Here is a 22,317-nt window from a genome sequence, read left to right as displayed (position 1 = left end):
TCTAAGACTGCTTTGCCCAGGATTACCAATCATCCATACATTTTGCAAAATAACAAAAAATCACTCTAGAAATGAAGATATGAATAGTCTGCCATCTGCCTCAGAAACATCACTTGTATTTTGGAGTCTTTCAAGGCTTCTTCAAGAAATATAATATCACTAAGTTTAAGATACATGAAATATCAGCTGATCAGTTGGAACAAGCAAAAAAGAAGTGCCACATTGCAAAAGATATACAATTACTTTTATTTAATATTTCACATACAACACTGCACTAAATGCAGTTAACTGTACCCTCTGTTATGACACAGGCAGCTGGTCAACTTCAGCTGTTGGTGTTGTGTACGTACTGATGGTGTCCACGGTGGTCTCTCTGCTCAAGCTGATAACTCACTTCGGCCACCTCGCTCAGTGCGGGAGCGCGAGAGGTGGGCTCTAGGTGTCTGGTTCCAGCTCGAGCTCCTCCCCCTGTGCTCCCTCGCGCATTGTTTTAGCGCGCCTATTCGGACCACTACATGCACTTTAGCGGTCAGAGCGAGACCGCTTTCGCTTCCCTGTCTACTCTGAACGGTATTCCTCGCTTTCTGCGCGGTGGTGCTCGCACTGTTGAGCAGCAAACGATGCCAAAGATGGAAAAAGGGAGGCCACCGGAAAACAAGCGCAGCAGGAAGCCGGCTCATCCCGTCAAAAGAGAGGTCAGCCAAGAGATGAAGGTACGGTCGAGCGTGCTTGTAGTCGGTGGCCGGAGGTTTCTGCTACTCTAAACCGTGACGCGGCAGTTTCGATGTGTTGTTCGATGATTTTAACGTGAACCTGATTTACGATTACGTGCTTAGTTAAGTTTGATCATTCTGAGTGTTGGGAACACTGTCCCTCTGGAAGCGTCGAGCCAGCTGTTCCAGATGTGCGGATTCTGCGCAGAGTCACGTTTTTGACCATGCTGCGCGAAAGGCGTTATGGGGCTGAATTGTACGCGAATATGTAATGCAGGCTCTTTTTCATGTACCACTTTTGCCAGTCAGTGTTCGGGCTTTACATGCGTGGTTGTGTCATTTGAGGGCTACACATGTACTATTGTGCCATTTGGGTGGTCTTAAAGTTTAAGATTTACATTTACATTTACGGCATTTAGCTGATGCTCGTATTCAGAGCGACTTACAAGATTAACCTGTAATACTGTGTCATTTTGTGCTCTGTGAGTTTGAGCTAAATGTTGTATTGTGTAATTTGGGGATCTTAAAGTTTAAGCTTTGTATTGAGCCTTGTATTATTTTAGGTGTCTTTAAGTGTGAGCCTTATGTGTACTGTTGTGTTATTTTGAGATCTGAACGGTTTAGCTCTATATGGGCTACTGTGTTATTTTGGGTTTGTTCAAACTTGAGCTTGAACAGTCCGTTTCCCTGACAGAGATTAAGCCTGGTCTGCATTTTCCTTTCAGTGAAGAATCTCCTTTCAGAGTGCTGTGTAGTCCAGGACGAGGCTTAATCCCTGTCTGGAAAAGTTACCCTACATGTAGTGTTATTTTGGGGGAGGGGGTCTTTAATTTTGAGCTTTACATGTATTATTGTGTCATTTTGGAGTCTTAAAGTTTAAGTTACATGGGCCGGTTTCCCAGACTGAGCCTTTGTCTAGACCAAATGGAATCTGTATTGGTAAAAACCTCTGACATTGCAATTTACACCCATCACTAGGTTTTATCTTTCTTTCCCAACTGTCCTTATGCACAATATTATGTCGTTTTAGAGGTTTGAGTGTCTGCCCATGGTAGCTAATTCTGACATACAGCACCACTGTGTCCCTGCTCGGTTTACAGAACAACCTCTGCATCAAAGTGTTTTGAAGGGTGTCCATGTCTGTGTGGGAGGAAACTGGCGCAGGTTTCTTTGTGTGAGACATTTCGGATTGCAGCATATGATATCCATGGAGCTAGAGGGTGTAGGATTACAATTTAACTAATTTTAATCCAAACACGTGAAACCATAGATGGTCCTGATGTAAGTGCGGCCAGAGCTCGAGTGGGGGTCACCGTGTGTTTTGTTGCCTTTGGCTGTGGTGCTTGCTGTGATTTGGGATAGGGCTGACTCCCACACTGAGCAGATGTTTGTCTGAAACAAGAACAACATTGTGGTAACTACAGTGAAGAAAGGAAAAAATCTCCCACTAATGAGAAAACAGTAAAACAATATGTGTGGGTTTGGCGTAATCTTCAGGGAGATGGAAACTGATGCAATCTTTCATGAAATCAATCTTTACCGCAATCAGAATGAGAACACACACAGTGCACTCAGTTTATCTATAGCCATGTAAGGAATACAGATTCAAAACACTATGAAAATGTTTTATGAACCCAAGGAGATGTGTATAAGCCTAAGGAACAGTGAAAAAACAACAGAAGCCTTTGGACAATTGAATTTTGTGAGTAAATGTTTGTGCCAAAAAAAAAACATGTTTGTAAACATTTCGGTGGTTGGTGTAGTGTAGTGGTTAACACCTCTGCCTTCTACACTGTAGACTAGGGTTCAATCCCCCACCTGAGTAAGCACCCTACACTATACCAATAAGAGTCCTTCAGTTTGAGAGAGTTCACAATTAGTGTATCCTTTTTGTGTTTTCATTCATCAATATTTATGCATTACTTAAATATGTCATACAACCTTTGAGAATGCCCCCACTTCAGTGAAGAAATCCTGACTGACAGTGTAGTCATAGTTGCTAATAAATGCAAGCTTGATAAATGGCTCCTAGCAGAGGTACTTCCTTCGACATTAGCCATATAGCAGGGCAACAAATACAAATGTTCCACCCTCAAGTATCTACATCAAAGCAGTAGTTTTTCATATGTGCCACCCTTTCAAGATACATCACCAAAAGTGAGTTTTCCTAAACTTTCAACAAAAAATCTCATCCTTGGGACCGTTGTGGCACCACTGTAGGATGCAAGAATACGCATATTTGCAAGAAATATTGGAATGGTTAAAATTTTCATTTTGGCTGAAGAGTCCCTTTAAGAAGACAAAGAAAAGGTGTGAGAATCAGACACAGAAGCCTCCTGTCCTGGCCAGCACCTACCTATAACCTAAACATATATACTTTCGCATGGCTTTTAACTGGGCAGGCCTGGGTAGTAGAGGTAAAGAACATGCCCTTCTCAGAGAATCTCTCCGTTCTCAAAAAGATTTGTTTTCACAAGAAGGAGTGAAATAAGAGAACGAGCTGAAGAGTCAGGTAACAGAGTAATAGAGAGAGGGCAAGAGAGCGAGAGAGAGTGTCACCACGACTGTTTGTTTTGGTTGTAGAACTGGTGGGGAGAAGAGTGAGTGAAGAGATAGCTTAAAAAGCAACCAGAGGAGTGAAAAGAGAGGAAGAGGGAAGAGCGGATGGAATCAGATACTTGAGAGGGGAAAGTTGAGAAGATGACGAGGAAAGGGGGAACTGGAGGACTGTAGAAGTGAGGGCTAAAGAGGTGGGGGATTTCTGGGAAGCCTAAAGCCCAGCTGTGGTGTTCTGTATCCTCCTCTGATTTCAGCTAAGCATGAATCAGATTACCTCTCTAAACTGTGACAGACAGAGAGAGCAAAGAGGTCTCTCTGCCTTTAAGCCAAATTGTATGTTAGTATTTATAACCCCATCCATCCATCCATCCATCATCTTCCGTTTCTCCGGGGTTCGGGTCGCGGGGGCAGCATCCTGAGCAATGAGGCCCAGACCTCCCTTTCCCCAGCCACTTCCACTAGCTCCCTGGGAGGGATTCCGAGGCGCTCCCAGGCCAGCTGGGCGATATAGTCACGCCAGCGTGTCCTGGGTCTTCCCCGGGGTCTCCTCCCCGGTGGACTTGCCTGTGACACCTGCCAAGGGAGGCGTCCAGGAGGCATCCTAACAAGATGCCCAAACCACCTCAACTGGCTCCTCTCGACGTGGAGAAGCAGCGGCTCTACTTTGAGTCCCTCCCGGATGACCAAAGTTCTCACCCTATCTCTAAGGGAGAGTCCAGCCACCCTGTGGAGGAAACTCATTTCGGCCGCTTGTATTCGTGATCTCGTTCTTTCGGTCATTACCCAAAGCTCATGACCATAGGTGAGGGTGGGAACGTAGATCGACCAGTAAATCGAGAGCCTTGCCTCTCCACCCTTTCCCGCGTGAGAACCATGGCCTCGGATTTGGAGGTACTGATCCTCATCCCGGCCGCTTCACACTCGGCTCCAAACCGATCCAGTGAAAGCTGAAGTTCACGGCCTGATGTCCCCAATAGGACCACATCATCTGCAAACAGCAGCGATGTGACCCTGAGGTCACCAAACCGGACACCCTCCATCCCCTGACTGCGCCTAGAAATTCTATCCATAAAAATTATGAATAGAATCGGTGACGAAGGGCAGCCCTGACGGAGTCCAACTCTCACTGGGAACAAGTCTGACTTACTGCCGGCCATGCGAACCAAACTCCTGCTTTGTTTGTACAGGGCCTGAATGGCTCATAGCAAAGAGCCATGTACCCCGTACTCCCCAAGCACCTCCCACAGAATACCCTGGGAAACACAGTCGAATGCCTTCTCCAAATCCACAAAGCACATGTGGACTGGTTGGGCAAACTCCCATGAACCCTCCAGAATGGAGAGGGTAAAGAGTTGGTCCAGTGTTCCACGACCAGGGCGGAACCCGCACTGCTCCTCCTGAATCCGAGGTTTTACTATGAGCCGGACTCTCCAGTACCCCTGCATAGACCTTACCAGGGAGGCTGAGGAGTGTGATTCCCCTGTAGTTGGAACACACCCTCCGGTCCCCCTTTTTAAAAAGAGGCACCACCACCCCAGTCTGCCAATCCAGTGGCACCACCCCCGATGTCCACGCAATGTTGAAAAGGCGTGTCAGCCGAGACAGCCCCACAACATCCAGAGCCTTGAGGAACTCGGGACGGATCTCATCCACCCCTGGAGCCCTGCGGCCAAGGAGCTTTTTAACTACCTTAGCGATTTCGGCCTCAGTAATGGACAAGCCTATTCCTGTGTCCCCAGACTCTGCCTCCTCACTGGAGAATGTGTTGGTGGGATTGAGAAGGTCCTCAAAGTATTCCTTCCACCGCCCAATGATGCCTTCAGTCGAAGTCAGCAGCACACCATCTCCACTATATACAGTGCACACTGCTTTCCCCTTCTGAGTTGCCTGATGGTTTGCCAGAATCTTTTCGGAGCCGACTTAAAGTCACTTTCCAAGGCCTCACCGAACTTTTCCCACACCCGGGTTTTTGCCTTGGCAACGACTGAAGCCGCAGATCGCTTGGCCTGTCGATACCTGCCAGCTGCCTCTGGTGTCCTACAAGCCAACCATGTCTGGTAGGACTCCTTCTTCAGCTTGACGGCATCTCTCACCTGGGGTGTCCACCACCGGGTTCGAGGATTACCGCCCCGACAGGCACCAACTACCTTGCGACCACAGCTACAGTCAGCCGCTTCAACAATGGAGGAGCGGAACATGGCCCATATTTATAACCCCCGCTGTGCAAAATGTAAATAATAACAAAATACAATGATGTGCAAATCATTTAAACTCTATATTTCATTGAAAATAGAACAAACACAGCATATCAAAAAAAGTTGGGATGTGGGCATGTTTATTACTGTGTTTCATCATCTCTTCTTTTAACAATACTATGTAAGTGTTTGGGAACTGAGGAGACCAACTGCTGTAGTTTTGAAAGCAAAATGTTTTCCCTCTTCTTGCTTAACATAGGATTTCAGCTGCTCAACAGTTCAGGGTCATATTTTTGTCTTTTTTTTTTTCCAAATGCCCCAGATGTTTTCAGTGGTGACAGGTCTGGACTGCAGACAGGTCAGTTTAGCTCCCAGACTCTTAATATGGAGCAATGTTGTTGTAATAGAGAATGTAGTTTGGCATCGTCTTGCTGAAATAAGCAAGGCCTTCCCTGAAAAAGACATTGGCTGGGAGGCAGCATATGTGGCCAAAACATGTATATATCGTTAAGCATTAATGGTGCCATCACAGATGTGCATGTCACCCATGTTGTGTGCATGCACTAATGGACCCCAATCCCATCATGAATACTGGCTTTTGAACTGTGCACTGGTAACAAGTTGAGTGGTACTTAGTCCAGAAGACACAGTGTCCATGATTTCCATTGTTGCACTATTTGCTTGTGCAGTCTTTCACAGAGTGGTGAACCCCTCCCCATCTTTACTTCTGAAAGAATCAGTCTCTCTGGGATGCTGTTTATACTCATATAGCCATGTTACTGACCTGTTGCCAATCAACCACGAGGTGTTTTTTAGCATTACACAACTTAACCAGCCTTTTGTTGCTGCTGTCCCAACTTTTTTGGAATGTATTGTTGGCTTCAAATTCAAAATGAGCAAATGTTTTTTAAATAATAAACTTTCTCAATGTTAACATTTGATATGTTGACTTTGTACTATATTCAATAAAAAATAAGGTTTAAATTACTTCCCCATCATTGCATTTTGTTTTTATTTACATTTTGCACAACATCCCAACTTTTTTGGAGATGCAGTTGTAATATAAAGTATTCCTCTTTGCTAACTTAGGAGCAGTGGGGATTTTTTTTTCTAATTTTTTTTGCATGTCTTTTTAACTCTCATAACTACAGCTTCTATAGCAGTTTTGTGTTTTTCTTATAAATAAAAGAATTGGATGTAGTTCGTAAACGCTGTATGGTCCGTTATACATGAACTAATCTGTAAAAATAGGCGAATTAGATTTACCATTTTTGTGATGTCACAAAAGCCAACACACACACCTATTTAGCCTGCAGAAGTTTAGCCCAGCCCATTAATATTTAAGTTGTAAGGAGTGTTTTAGTACACATTGCACATTGAACCACAATAGAAGACAGCCAATTAGAACAGAGGTCATTTACAGTGGTTCCAAAACGTACTTGGACATTTGTGCCATACATGTATTAAATTTATTGTATTGGGTAACAACATGTCAAATCAAGTAGCATTTATGTTAAATATAACATTCTAAAAGCTTTCAAAAGGCAGCTGGTGTGTTTAAGATTTTTATCTAGCTGAAAGATGCAGCAGTTTCTCTGAGACTACTGCACATTTGCATCAGCTTTGTATATTTGTGAGTTCATGATCCATAAGTGGTCTCTTTAAAGCTATCATTACCCTTATGTTTGAGAAATCCTTTCAGTTTTCTGAGGTGTGTGTGTGTATGTGTGTGTGTGTGTGTGTGTGTGTGTGTGTTTGTCAGAGCTTTGCAGAGAGCACGATGAATGAATTGCTTGGCTGGTACGGTTATGACAAAGTGAACCTACAGGATGCAGAAGCCTCTGAATCCAGGAATTTCTCCAGCAGAGCAAGACGCCATCATGTGTCTGTGCTTAAAGGTCAGAGTTCACAGAGAGGCACTTACACCCACACCCAAATACAGGTGCAAATTCTAGCAAAATAAAAAGCCCATTATAGTAGCTTTTGTGGATGTATGATGTTTTTTAACAAAAAAAAACTATATAAATAAAGCTTGGCTTATAAAAGAAAATGAAAGAAGGCAAACCTGTACAGATCAAAAGTAGTCAAAAATATGGCAACAGGTTGGCAAAAAATCAGTTTTCCCCTTGCCCAAAATAGGGTCAAGACTCCAAGATATGATCAGTTAGAGGCAGTTATAGGTAAGTATATGGTGATATTTAGTCATGCAGTTTAAACAATGTAGCCGTAATTTTGTTGCTTCACTAGCCTCATAGCTCCTGGTGCAAAAATAAAGAAGCAAACTTCAGACAAAACATGTGCTAGCTGACCAAAGACACTTGCCGGCTCCTTAAGCAAAGTGTCTCATTGCAGGGAAATTGAGTTGATATCTAAAAGCAAGATAAACCATCCTCCATCTTTGGGTTTTGGTCATGATATGTCCGGGACAGACCTTGGATAAGTCATTCATGGAAAGAGGCTATTGGACAGTGGGGCTAACAAATCTCAGCTGTAGGTGATTGTTTCTCATTGTGAAGTTTTAATATAAATTGTTTGCCAACTACCCTTTGGGAAACTCCATTCTAAAGCACAGCTAAGACTGCAGGAATTTTTTGATATCCATCATCCTTTCAACATTATGAAGGTCAGCTGAAAGACAAAAAAGGACAGACAAAAAACAAAAATCAAATAAAACAAAGTGGCTGCTGGTATTCTCAGAACAATGGACTGGTTGTTGTGAGAAGCTGAGAGTGCCATCAAATTCTTCTTTAGAGGTGTGGAAGAATATTCCTGCAGACAGATGGTCTCTAACTTTTACACAGCGCTAAACATATTTTGAACACTACTTAGGAAGATTATAATGTAGATGTTAAATCTGGAAAAGAATACCAGGGAACATGTAAATAAAACAAAAACTCTACACTCTACAATCTACTCTGTGGTAAAGAATTAAATGGATGAGCCTGTCAAGAAAAAACTGTGCCAGTTGATTATATTATTAGAGAAAATGTCAACTGTAGGGTAAGGCTTTTTATTGTTTGCTCTTGTCTAAACTTACATTTTCATCCACAATTTTTTGTTTTTATATGTACAACAACAATATTTATTGAAATTTGCATTTGAATAAACATATCCAACAGAAGTTTTTTGTTTGTTTCACTGAACTATGAGTTAGAGGCAATTAATATCAAGCACAGATCACCAAACACAGCTGCAGCTTCTTAGGGTTAGTTATCTATCTGAATTGTACCACATCACACAAAAAAGCATGTTTCAGTAACATTTTTTCACTGTTTCTACATTAGTGTTGGCTTCTTTTCTGTTTTGTGATATTGTTGTTAATTTTCTGCTCCAGAGAATTCCGATCCGAAGCCTAGTGCAGTGGAGAGTAAAGGTTCGTCCTCTTTGACTATGTCTGCTAAAAATGGATTGAGAGAATCCACCTGCTTTCCTCTCTCTCCTTCATCATTTTCATCCTCCCCTCACACAAAGGACTTGCACAGCACACATGTGGTAGTGCCACTCATCAAGCCATCCACAGGTGTGTTTCTGCAGCCACATACACTCAAAGACCACCTCACTGGAGTACATAGTGTCTCACATTAACAAATTTGTAATCCATATTCTCTCGGTCTCTCTCTTTCAGTGGAAGAGCAGCAGAATATTCAAATAGTATGTGTGTGGTGTCAGAAGGAGGGACTGAAGCGCTACTCTCTGATCATGGGCTCTGAGCTGAAGAGCTTCTGCAGTGAAAAGTGTTTTGCCATGTGTCGCCGAGCCTACTTCAAACGCAACAAGGTTTTTGTCGGTTCTCTATTCCGTCAACAGGGGCTCTTAATTATCAGTGGTGGACAGTAACTAAGTAAATGCAATTAGTTTCTGTACTTAAGTAGTTTTTTTTCTGTATCTGTACTTTACTCAAGTTTTTCCATTTTGGGCGACTTTACTTTCACTCCACTACATTTCAAAGTCAAATATCTTACTTTTTACTCCACTACATTTTGAGAAATCTGTCGTTCCTTTTGGTTTTTGTGTGTATAAAAACGTAACATGTCAAAACAGAAGTGCAAAGCAAGAGCACCAGTGATGGAACTAACCTAACCTGTAAATAGACCACAATATAGAAATATGTTTCTTTTTTTCTGAATTCATACAAACACTTTCATTTTATAGTAAATTTGTTTCGGTTAGTTTTTTGTTTATGAACAGAGACCTACAGATCAATATAATAAAGGAAAGCTTATTTATAAACCTGTGTTTACAGCAAGTTTTTATTCAACTTGTAACATTTACAAAGTAATCTGAAACTGAAACTTTGCTTGGGTGTAAAATGTGATTTCAGAGCCACTTGGTTCTACCTGATAAACTGTTTACCTTCAGTGTTTTGTGCTTATGATAATTTTAATAGACGTCAGCATCACTAATTAATGACATTCTATTAAAAGACTTGTTTACCACCAGAGAGACACTGGAGTATTTTCACCTAAAATGAGTTCTTGTTGCAAAAATGAGAACAGGACATTAGAGCCATAATTAATCTTTTAGTACTTTTACTTAAGTACATTTGAAGCCAAATATTTTTGTACTTTTACTCAAGTTGAGGTCTAGAGTAAGGACTTCTACTTTTACTGGAGTAATATTTTACCTTGGGTATCTGTACTTTAACTCAAGTACATGATTTGTGTACTTCGTCCACCACTGTTAATTATATACAGCTTCTGGTTCAGCATGAACACATCTCAGACTCTTTCATCTGAAACAAAATTCATGGGTGTGATGTCACAGCAATGAACACATTTACATGGTTCACAGGTTCACCTGTCTGCCCATTTACGCTGAAGTATTAAGAGGTAGTGTTACTGGGTTTTGGAGTTTGTTCTTTTCCTGGATATCAAGAAGTAAACATACACTATATTTCCAAAAGTATTCGCTCGTCTGCCTTCACATGCATATGAACTTGAGTGATATCCCATTCTTAATCCATAGGGTTTAATATAATGTCAGCCCACCCTTTGCAGCTATAACAGAAGGCTTTCCACAAGGTTTAGGAGTGTGTTTATGGGAATTTCTGACCGTTCTTCCAGAAGCACATTTGTGAGGTAAGACATTGATGTTGGACGAGAAGGCCTGGCTCACAGTCTCTGCGCTAATTCATCAATACACCAAAGCGCTAATACACCAAAGGTGTTCTATCGGGTTGAGGTCAGGACTCTGTGCAGGCCAATCAAGTTCTTCTACACCAAACTCGCTCATCCATGTCTTTATGGACCTTGCTTTGTGCACTGGTGGGCAGCCATGTTGGAAGGGAACAGGAAGGGGCCGTCCCCAAACTGTTCCACTAACGTTGGGAGCACGAAATTGTCCGACATCTCTTGGTCTGCTGAAGCATTAACTCCCAACTCCTGAAAAACACCCCCACACCATAATTACCCCTCCACCAAACTTTACACATGGCACAATGCAGTCAGACAAATACCGTTCTCCTGGCAACTGCCAAATCCAGACATCAGATTGCCAGACAGAGAAGTGTGATTTGCCACTCCAGAGATCATGTCTCCACTGCTCTAGAGTCCAGTGGCGGCGCATTACACCAATGCATTCGACAATTTGCATTGCGCTTGGTGATGTAAGGCTTGGAGGCAGCTGCTCAGCCATGGAAACCCATTCCATGAAGCTCTCTACACTGTTCTTTAGCTGATCTGAAGGCCACATGAAGTTTGGAGGTCTGTAGCGATTGATTCTGCAGAAAGTTGGCGACCTCTGCGCACTATGCCCCTCAGCATCTGCTGACCCTCTGTCATTTTACATGGCCTACTACTACATGGTTGAGTTTTTGTCATTCCCAATCACTTCCACTTTGTTATAATACCACTGACAGTTGACTGTGGAATATTTAGCAGCGAGGAAATTTCACGACTGGACTTGTTTCACAGGTGGCGTGCGATCACGGTACCACGCTAGAAATCACTGAGCTCCTGAGAGCTCACCCATTCTTTCATAAATGTTTGTAGAAGCAGTCTGCATGCCTACATTCTTGGTTTTATACAACTGTGGCCACAGAAATGATTAGAACACCTGAATTCAATGATTTGTTTGACTGAGTGAATACTTTTGGAAATATAGTGTATCATAGCAGCCTTCCAATGGACCTACATATTTAAAAGGAGTGACACTGGCTAACGGGTGTTTTTCTACTGCACCAGTTCATAAAGAGATGCTTCAAAAAAATTTTACAGAGCTGTTCCTGAAAAAAATCAAGTCTGACCTCTTTAGCTGAGGTTGAGACAGTCTCTTCTCCAGGTGACGTCGGTGGCACATGCTTTTTAAAAATGCATCAGATGTAATTAATGTTGTTCTTTCAAAGGCACATTAGAAACACAAGTAGCAAAATTCTTGTCAGTAACTGTCATGTGATTACTTGAATTTGTACAACCCCAATTCCAATGAAGTTGGGATGTTGTGTAAAACAAATAAAAACTGAATACGATGATTTGCAAATCCTTTTCAACCTATATTCAATTGAATACACTACAAAGACAAGATATTTAATGGTCAAACGGATAAACTTTGTTGTTTTTTGCAAATATTCACTCATTTTGAATTTGATGCCTATAACACGTTCCTAAGAAGTTGGGACAGGGGCATGTTTACCACTGTGTTACATCACCTTTCCTTTTAACAACACTCAAAAAGTGTTTGGGAACTGAGGACACTAATTGTTGAAGCTTGTAGGTGGAATTCTTTCCCATTCTTGCTTGATGTGCAACTTCAGCTGCTCAAGAGTCCGGGGTCTCCATTGTCGGATTTTGCGCTTCATAATGTGCCACACATTTTCAATGGAATGCAGGCAGGCCAGTCTAGCACCCGCACTCTTTTACTACGAAACCACGCTGTTGTAACATGTGCAGAATGTGGCTTGGCATTGTCTTGCTGAAATAAGCAGGGACGTCCCTGAAAAAGACGTTGCTTGAATGGCAGCATATGTTGCTCCAAAACCTGTATATACCTTTCAGCATTAATGATGCCTTCACAGATGTGCAAGTTACCCCTGCCTTGGGCACCAACACACCACCACACCATTAGAGATGCTGGCTTTTGAACTTTGCACTGATAACAATCCAGACAGTCCTTTTCCTCTTTGGCCCGGAGGACACAATGTCCATGATTTCCAAAAACAATTTGAAATGTGGACTCGTCAGACCACAGGACACTTTTCCACTTTGCTTCAGTCCATCTCAGATGAGCTCAGGCCCAGAGTAGCCGGCAGTGTTTCTGGGTGTTGTTGATATATGGCTTTATATATGATATATGGCTGACAAACTGTGTTCACTGACAATGGTTTTCAGAAGTGTTCCTGAGCCCATGTGGTAATATCCATTACAGAATGACATCGGTTTTTAATGCAATGCCGTCTGAGGGATCGAAGGTCACGGGCATTCAGTGTTGGTTTTCTGCCTTGCCGCATACTTGCAAAGATTTCTCCAGATTCTCTGAATCTTTTAATGATATTATGGACTGTAGATGATGAAATCCCTAAATTCCTTGCAATTGCACATTGAGAAACGTTGTTCTTAAACTGTTGGACTATTTGCTCACGCAGTTGTTCACAAAGTGGTGAACCTCACCCCATTCTTGCTTGTGAACAACTGAGCCTTTCAGGGATGCTCCCTTTATACCCAATCATGACACTCACCTGTTTCCAATTAACCTGTTCATCTGTGGAATGTTCCAAATGTTTTTTGATCATTTCTCAACTTTCCCAGTCTTTTGTTGCCCCTGTCCCAACTTCTTTGGAACATGTTGCAGGCATCAAATTCAAAATGAGTGAATATTTGAATGTTTGAATATTAATTATCTTGTCTTTGTAGTGTATTCAATTGATTATAGTTTGAAAAGGATTTGCAAATCATTGTGTTTTTATTTATGTTACGTCCCAACTTCATTGGGGTTGTACTCTAACGCATTATATTATTTTGCAACGTGTAAAAGTAGTTGTAATTTGTTACCCATACATTGATTTCGAAGTACACACTACTACACTACTATAAATATTACCCTCTCACAAGTACATCGGCCACTATTTTTGAGGCAGTCAATGGAAATGGAAAAGCACTTTTCTGTTCATGCTATAAACCTTGTTCCCACAATAAAGAATGGGGGGGGGGTAGAAAAGGAATACCCAGCCTGAAGAGAAAGAGAGAAAAGAGAGAGAGAGAGAGAGAGAGAGAGAGAGAGAGAGAAACAGGGGGCTACACAGACAAGTAGCAGTCTGTTTGAGAGGAAGCACTGTGGGCTGCCATGGAGAGACGGGTGTCCTCTTGCAGCACATACTTTACTGGAGCAGCATCAGGTTTCAGACTCTACACACCAGCGAGACAGCAAGAGCATTGGGTACAGCCAGCACAGGATCAGCTTACCACAATCTGGAGCAGTCACTATACATACACACACTGGGTAGTCACTGTACACGCAAACACCCCAAGAGCTTGTTTTCAGTAAGAACATTGAAAACCAAGCACTGCATACCCACTCACTTTCAATGCAGCATAATAATCTGTTTTACGTTCTGTTTACTTACCATTTAAAGTTTCTTCAAAATTCAAAATTTTAATACAGCCAGGTTACTTTTTTAAAACATTGAATAATTTTTTACAGTGTACTATATTTTAGGTGCAATTAAAAAGTTACTATTTTCAGGCGCGAGATGAAGATCACCACAGTGACCAGTCTCCTCCATCTCCTGGACAAACAGCAGAAACCCCTCCTCGGCTTATGCTTAAGATGAGCAGCAACACACGAGTAAGAGCTCTCAAGTTACAAAGTCTCCTTGATCAAAAATGTACCCCACTTACATAGTATTCATATAAGTTTAACATTATTAAATATACGTATATGTTATATATACACCTAGTTATTCTTTACATTATGAACAAAAAGTCTTCAAAAGGAGTTCCAGAGATTTTTCTAAATTTTTCAAGTCAGTCACTGAAGTGTCAACAAAGTCATTCAAAATAGTTTGAAGTGAAATGGAGCATTGTATAAAAAATTTGTTCTCTAAAAAATATTTTATATCTTTCCCTAGAATGGCACATTGTACATCAAACCACTCTGAATGACTTTGTTTACATCTTAACAATTTAATTAGGTCAAACATTTGGCATAATTCCTCTTGTGATATCAGAATTATAAGCCATGGGTTTAAAGGTTGTTTAAGTAGAAGCTGTGAGACAACTTTCCATGGCATCAGATAGCACAATTGCAACATTTGCACCCGAGGCTACTGATCATGGGGCAGCCCGGTAGTAGTTATTTCAGGATGGAAATTTCACATCTATATTTGCCTGTTTGTTTCATGTCACACAAACACTCATTTGTTCAATGAAGGGCTATAAAAGTGTTTTGGCTTCTGTCCTGTACCTTCCAGGTATGTGACTGGTGCAAGCATGTGCGTCACACTAAGTATCTGGACTTTGGTGCAGGTGAAGAAAGGCTTCAGTTCTGCAGCACCAAGTGCCTAAACCAGTACAAGATGGACATATTCTACCGGGAAGCCCGGGCTGCTCTCACCACCACCAGTGCTGACTCCAGTCCCAGCCACCTAGACAAGGAGAGCCAACCAGCCACTGGAGAGAGTCAAACTCTTCTCACGCCAGAGTCCTGGGACAACCCTTCCCTGGAAGGAGAAAGAAAAGCTTCATCACCTAAAGAAGCACCTACACCGGTGATGTCTTCAGCAGCATCTGTGTTAACATCCTCATTGTCTACCTTGATGAAAGCATCTGTCCCAGCTCAGCATCAGAAAGAGCAGGAGATATTGGGTTCTTCACAGCTCCATAATGAACAGTCTGCTCCTTGCCTTGCTGTAGATCAACCACGGGTGCTTCAAAACTCCCCCTCTTTCTTTCGGCCGTCTCTCCGTGCCCAAGGTCTCCACAACCCCATTGTGGAGAGCAGCCCAAACCAGAGACCCCTAGATCCATCTCCACAATTACAAGCACCCCCTATTCGTTCACTTCCCCCACCACACCTCTTGCACCAATATACAGGGTCAGTCCTGCCCTTTGCACCCATGTACCCTCACCCTGTTCCTCCACTTGTTCCATCTCTGAGCCTCCCATGTACTCAACCTACTGTTCTGGTGCCATACCCAATTATCGTTCCACTCCCTGTGCCTGTGCCTATACCCATACCTATACTTCTTAACTCGGGTGTTTCAGGTCATGCAAGTGTCATTCAGAACTGTGATGAGAAAGAGAAAAGAGGGCCAGAAACCACGTTGATCATTTCTGGAGATTTAGCAAAAGAGAAGGTGCCTGAGCATACCGAGATCACCCACCACAGTTTTGTTGACCACAGAATAAAAACTGAAGAGTCTCCATCTCCTCCAGAGTCTTGTACCTTCCCTTTTTCATCTTTAACTTTGCATAGCCCATCTGCCTCTCCTCCTTTATCAGGAGTTCATGTTGCAGAGGACAGGGACGAAGGTAGGAAGCGGCAGGTGATCCAAAGAGTGGTCCATAGACACCCACTGAAACAGGAACCTGGAGGAGCCCAGGTTGAGCTTGTGCAGAGAGAGGCTGAAGAAGGGCCTGGCTGGAGTGCCCTTGAGAGGAGAGATGATTCAATTGAGCAAAAATCACCTAATCTTAGCACAGGCACCTTAGCATTAACCAAAGTGCGTAGTTCGTCCCTTGCGCATGTATCTTTGCCAACACAAACTCTAACTACTTCATTTGTTCTACGAAAAGCACTCAATCCTTGTAGCAACAATATGGCCTCTGTAGTCACTCCTACAGTCTCCGTGTTACTGAGCAATACAGTTGTCACACCAGTCTCGGTTCCCTCCTCATACACATCTGCCAGCTTGCCCACCCTTCAGGCCACATCGGTGACGACTGACAGGCCTGACACGCCCTCTGAAAACAGAACAAACTCTGGGCAAATTCAAGCCCCTCCTAACCCTGAGCCAGAAAGAAAAAATTGTGAAAGAGAGATTGTGAAAGAGAACTTCTCAGGAGGCCAAGACCCTAACTTAAAGTGCTCCTGCCCAGAGGAGCAAACAGACTGCCAAACAGAGGATAGCAGGTCAGAGCCCACTGAAGGCGACACTCTTGGGACTGACGAAGAGCACACTTATGCACGATGCATCCCACCAAAATTACGAGAGAAGAGTGTACACACAATCACACTAACAGCAGCACATACACTTTCTCACACAATTGTGCACACTTGGAACAGGAGTTCACGAGCAGTTCCACAAAACATTGAACAAAGCAACATGCATCAGGATACAGAACCAACTTTGAAGAGGAGATGCTTAAGCATCAGAGACCAGAAAAGTGAAGCCCAGGTAAGAAGGAATCTCTCTAATTGCCATGTTTTGTTAGTGTGGTAAAGCAAAGAAATCACAAAACTCTGCTGGACTCCAGCCTGGACAACCCTAAGCTATTGGACAAAGGAAACTAACAGTTAATGGAAGCTTTAATGGCCATCAGGATTGTTATAGTTCATTTTAATTATGATTTCAGTTTAGTTTGTCAGCTTTGAAGAAGAGTATGTGTATAATTTTAGTTTTGTTTCAATTTAGTTTCACTTGTAGTTTTGATTGAATTTGAATTTGAATTTGCATTATGTTAAATATTTTTATTGTTAACAATAATAACCCTGATGGTCACCAACAATGTGCAAACTGTTTGCTATGCTACACCACATGCTTTCCTCAAAAGACATCATTTAGTTAAGAAATGCCATTCTACAAAATTTCAATATACAAATCAAAGTGGATCTATATAATAATCCAAATCACTCCTAATGTACAATCCTGCCTTCTGCTCGAGTCTAGTGATATCACTCTTAAGAGTACCCTTGTGTGGTGTTCATGTTCTTGTTACTCAGTAGATCTGAGTATAGGTTTTTTTTTTTATCAATACAGCCATAACAATTTATGTAAAATACATGAGGTTAAAAATATCACAAGTGGTCAGCGTAGGGTTCTCCTTTAGCCGCTGTAGCCAGTCAGCAACCTGTCCATGTTGGCCAAACTCACACACACACACATGTATACACACAGATATACACACAGTAACAGCAGGCCATGTAGTAGGAGAACAGAGTGAAGGGACACAGCACCTCCACACTTGTATTCCTCACAGGTTCACCCCAACACCACATGTGTAGTATAAATGTGTAGGGGATGTGCAGTGTGAAGTCATTGAAAATGTGGTACTTTATATGTTCTTTACAGAAAATGAGCAAAGAATCTGGGGTGGAAATAATAATAAATTGCATGATTTCTTCTTTTGATAAACATTAAAAATAGGTCCCACCAAACACCACACAAGGGTTAAGTCAGCCTAATATTTATAGTAGCAACAGTTATTACTACACTGATGGTACACATAGATGTCAGAGGAGCATTTTGATGGTCCTGCTGGTTGATTTGCTATTAAGCTGAAGAAATGGGATTGGGATCTGTGTTCCATTCTAAAGTCAGTGCTCTAGAACTCATTATAGAAAGTTTCTTTGAGGTGTCCTCATGATTTGTCTTCAGAGGCAAATGTTTACGCAATGAAGCTGCTGTGGATTTAATCTTTCTCTTTTTATTCCTACTCTGTCTCTCACTTCCTCTCACAGACATGCACACTCACAAAGTAAGAGTACACTGTGTGTGTGTGTGTGTGCGCGCGCACTGGGCTGTCCCGCATAATGGCGCCAAACAGTTGAACAGTCCTTCTCATAGCTCTAAAGTTGCATTAGTATAGAAAAAGGCTGAAACCAGAGAACCTTACAAAAACCCAGACACAAGTTTACCTGTTAATGTGTGTGTGTAGTTGTGTCCAAGCATGAGAGAGAGAGAGAGAGAGAGAGAGAGGGAGAGAGAGAGACTCTGTTTATAGCTCCAGATGTTGGTGTTGGAAGACTTTACTATGCAAGAGTTCTCAGGTTACTACAATTATATATATATATATATATTAATTGTGTGTGTGTGTGTGTGTGTGTGTGTGTGTGTGTGTGTCTTTCTTGATTATTCATGTTGCATGCACCTTTTGCAATAAAGGATGCCTTTATATTTAATAAACCTCAAACATGAATGTTTAAGAAAAATAAAGTGAAGTTTTGGCTTTCTTAGGAGAATATCTATATGTGCACATTTATTGGGCAACTATAATGGTGCAGAATTATTACGCAGCTAAATGAAAAACACATTTTCCCATCTCACTTTTTTTATTTTCATCTGTTCAAGTGAGAATTATAAACAAACAACTCAAAGCTTTCCAATGAACATTTCTGAGAAAAAAAAAAAAAATTAGTGACCAATACAGCCACCCTTCTTTTCAATAACAGTGATAAGCCTTCCATTCATGGAGTCTGTCAGTTTCTTGATCTGTTGACGATCAACTTTTTGTGCAGCAGCAACCACAGCCTCCCAGACACTGTTCAGAGAGGTGTACTGTTTTCCTTCACTGTAAATCTCCCGTTTAAGAATTGCCCACAAGTTCTCAATTGGGTTCAGGTCAGGTGAGGAAGGGGCCCATGTCATAGGTTTTTCATCTTTAACGTCTTTACTGGCGAGCCATGCAGAGGAGTACTTGGAGCATTGTCCTGCATAAAAATCATTTGTCTTTTTGAAAGATGCAGATTCTTCCTGTACCACTGCTTAAAGAAAGTGTCTTCTAAAAACTGGCAGTAGGCTTGGGAGTTGATTTTGAGCTCATCTTCAACCCGAAAAGGTCCAACCAGCTCATCTTTAATAATACCAGCCCATACCAGTACCCCACCTCCACCTTGCTGGCGTCTGACTCGAAGTGGAGCTCTGTCCCGTTACTGATCCAGCCACAGGCCCATCCATCTGGTCCGTCAAGAGTCCCTCTCATTTAATCAGTCCATAAAGCCTTTGAAAAATCTGTCTTCAGATTCTTCTTGGACCAGTCTAGACACTTCAGCTTATGTGTCTTGTTCAGTGGTGGTCGGGTTTCAGCCTTCCTTACCTTGGCCATGACTCTGAGCGCTGAACATCTAACTGGAAGATAATGGGTTCCAGGTAGCTTCACGCTTGATTCTTCTCAAATCCTTGGCAGTTATTTTGCGTCTTTTTTTCTCAGCACGTTTCTCGCGACCCTGTTGACTATTTGCAACAAAACGTTTGATGGTTCTGTGATCACACCCCAATATCTTAGCAATTTCAACAGTTCTGCATCCCTCTGAGAGACTTTTGGTAATTTTTTACTTTTCAGAGTCAGTTTAATCTCTATTTTGGCCCATTTTGCCTAAAGAAAAAAGCTGCCTAATAATTATGCACACCTTGATATAGGGTGTTGACCTCCTTAGGCCACACCCTCCCTCATTACACAGATACACATCACCTGCTATGCTTAAATCCATTAAGCATTCAAGTTTATCCAGCTTGGAGTTAGAAAATATGCCTAAAAATGATAATATGGTCAAAATACTCACATGCCTAATAATTGTGCACACAGTGTATGTATGTGTGTGTGTGGGTGGGTTAGTGCATATATACATTACATTCATCAGTTGTGTACATGTATCTGACTGAGTTTTTATATATAAAGGTATGTGTGAATGTAAAACTTCTGTTTTATCACAGCATACGGGTGCATTTGCAACACTAGCCTTCAAAGGAATTCTCAGAGCATATGAATCTAAAGCTGTTACTTTATGCTTTAATAACATCTGCAGTAATTCTGAGTATTATACTGGAAATACCATCCACTGCAACTCATATTTGTCCATGGTGCCATATCAGAATATTCAACTTTTCACAGTACTAATCTCGTTATTGCATAATTTTACATTTCAGACCATAAAATGATATTTTTTTTAAAAATTACCTTTTTACTAATCTAACATGCATTTCTATGTGCTTATTACTTGCAAAAGAACAACTAGGACTAGAGTTGTGCACCTCTGCATTAAATGGATGGCTCTTTAGAGCAGAAATTCTCAAATGATCCTCTTCTTGCTCAATCCCTATGCAATGTAGCTTGGGGTTGAGCAAGAATGTATACCTAAGGGCCAGTTTAAGAACCACTGTTTGAATGTACCATTTTTATAAATGAAAGTGAAGAATATTTTTTTATTATTTTTATTATTTTAAAGAATGTATATAATGTACAAGATGAAGGCAGATGATCCGCTGTGGCGACCCCTAAAGGGAGCAGCCGAAAGAAGAAGAAGATATAATGTACATAAAATGTACATAATGTAAAGGTTCTAGGAAGAATTCATGAATTAGGAAAGTTCTTTACACCTGTAAAAAGTTCTTCACGTTCACATATAAAACATCTTCACTCTGTGTATAAGTGTCCCTAACTTCTTCTAGTTCAATTCATTATATTATCCTCAATATTTTGCAGACACTTTTTCCATCAGCAGTATGGTCACCAAAAATATGTCACATACTATAGCTAAATCCACTGTAGGAACCATCTTGAAACTTCAATTTTGCATGCACTTTAGTACATTTTTATAGATAAAGTATGTCATACATTGGAAAACATATCAAGCCTATCTGAGATTACTTAGCAACCCAAGTGTGGTTTTAGGTGTACGACTACATTTTGTGGTAAGAGAAGAACTGTGTACAAATATTTTTTGGTCTGAAGTCTGAAGTTATATATTATCTAGCAAAGCAGAAGATTTATGTAAGGCAGCAACAATAAATAAGAAAGGGAATGCTGATCTCTTTGTTTTTACACTGTGTTTCAGATGTCTGTGGAATGAACATGCTTGTGTGCAGTGAGATAGTCTTGAGTTGGTGAAGTGGGATAAAAATGAAGATGTTTCCTGTGGCGCTGAAACTGAGCAAGACTACCAAGAAACATCTACTGATGACTCCATATCCAGAATCATTGTGTTTACATGAACCCCGGTTCGAGTGAGATATCTGCATACTTGTGAACTAGGCAGTGGAGACTCTGGAGACTCTTGCTGTCAACAACTCAATATGAACAACAGCATGTTATCAGCCTTTGTATGGTCCATTTAGACAGACTTCAGCTCTCTTGGACTCCTTGTTTACAAAGGCAAACTCTTCCTTTCTGCCAATATATTATGTATGTTTATGTGAGTTATCTGACACACCACCTGTCAAGCACAATTTTCACTGTATATCAGAAAAAGGACACTCATGTGTGCATTTATAGTATCTCACAAAAGTGAGTACACCCCTCACATTTCTGCAAATATGTTATTATATCTTTTCATGGGACAACACTAAAGAAATGAAACTTGGATATAATTTAAAGTAGTCAGTGTACAGTTTGTATAGCAGTATAGATTTACTGTCCTCTGAAAATAACTCCACACACAGCCATTAATGTCTAAATAGCTGGGAACACAAGTGAGTACACCTCACAGTGAACATGTCCAAATTGTGCTCAAAGTGTCAATATTTTGTGTGACCACCATTATTATCTAGCACTGCCTGAACCCTCTTGGGCATGGAATGTTAGACACCTTGCACTCTTGAGATGTTAGACACCTTGCACTCCACCTCCTTCTGCTTGAGGATGCCCCACAGGTGCTTAATGGGTTTAGGTCTGGAGACATACTTGGCAAGTCCATCACCTTTACCTTCAGTAAATCAGTTGTCATTTTGGAAGTATGTTCATTATTAAGTTGTAAACCGCCATGCGGCGCAGTTTCCAAAGGGAGGGGATCATGCTCTGCTTCAGAATGTCACAGTACATGTTGGAATTCATATTTCCCTCAATGAACCATTGCTCCCCAGTGCTAGCAGCACTCATGCAGCTCCAGACTATGATGCTACCACCACCATGTTTAACTGTAGGCAAGAGACAGTTGTCTTGGTACTCCTCACCAGGCCGCTACCACACATGCTGGACCCCATC

At 41.6% G+C, this 22,317-nt stretch overlaps 1 protein-coding gene across 3 annotated transcripts; it reads left to right on the top strand.

Annotated features, from left to right (window-relative positions):
- The first annotated feature begins 425 nt into the window (after positions 1–425).
- Positions 426–21,662, top strand: sobpb (sine oculis binding protein homolog (Drosophila) b). Of its 3 annotated transcripts, none has more exons than XM_017710714.2 (7): positions 426–713; positions 7,230–7,365; positions 8,802–8,987; positions 9,093–9,244; positions 14,144–14,245; positions 14,871–16,796; positions 21,173–21,662. In XM_017710714.2, exons 1-7 carry the CDS (start codon positions 516–518, stop codon positions 21,185–21,187), a joined length of 2,715 nt encoding a protein of 904 aa, XP_017566203.2. In that variant the 5' UTR covers positions 426–515; the 3' UTR covers positions 21,188–21,662. The 3 variants fall into 3 exon arrangements, with proteins under 3 accessions (XP_017566203.2, XP_017566205.2, XP_017566204.2); XM_017710716.2 differs by having other exon boundaries at positions 657–713; positions 7,240–7,365; XM_017710715.2 differs by lacking the exon at positions 426–713 and adding an exon at positions 1,579–2,415.
- The last annotated feature ends 655 nt before the right edge of the window (positions 21,663–22,317 follow it).

Source organism: Pygocentrus nattereri, chromosome 1 (genome assembly GCF_015220715.1).
Source record: "Pygocentrus nattereri isolate fPygNat1 chromosome 1, fPygNat1.pri, whole genome shotgun sequence".
Classification (NCBI taxonomy): domain Eukaryota; kingdom Metazoa; phylum Chordata; class Actinopteri; order Characiformes; family Serrasalmidae; genus Pygocentrus; species Pygocentrus nattereri.
The sequence above is the reverse complement of the archived record's forward strand: the minus strand, read 5'-3'. Positions and strand labels throughout refer to the sequence as shown.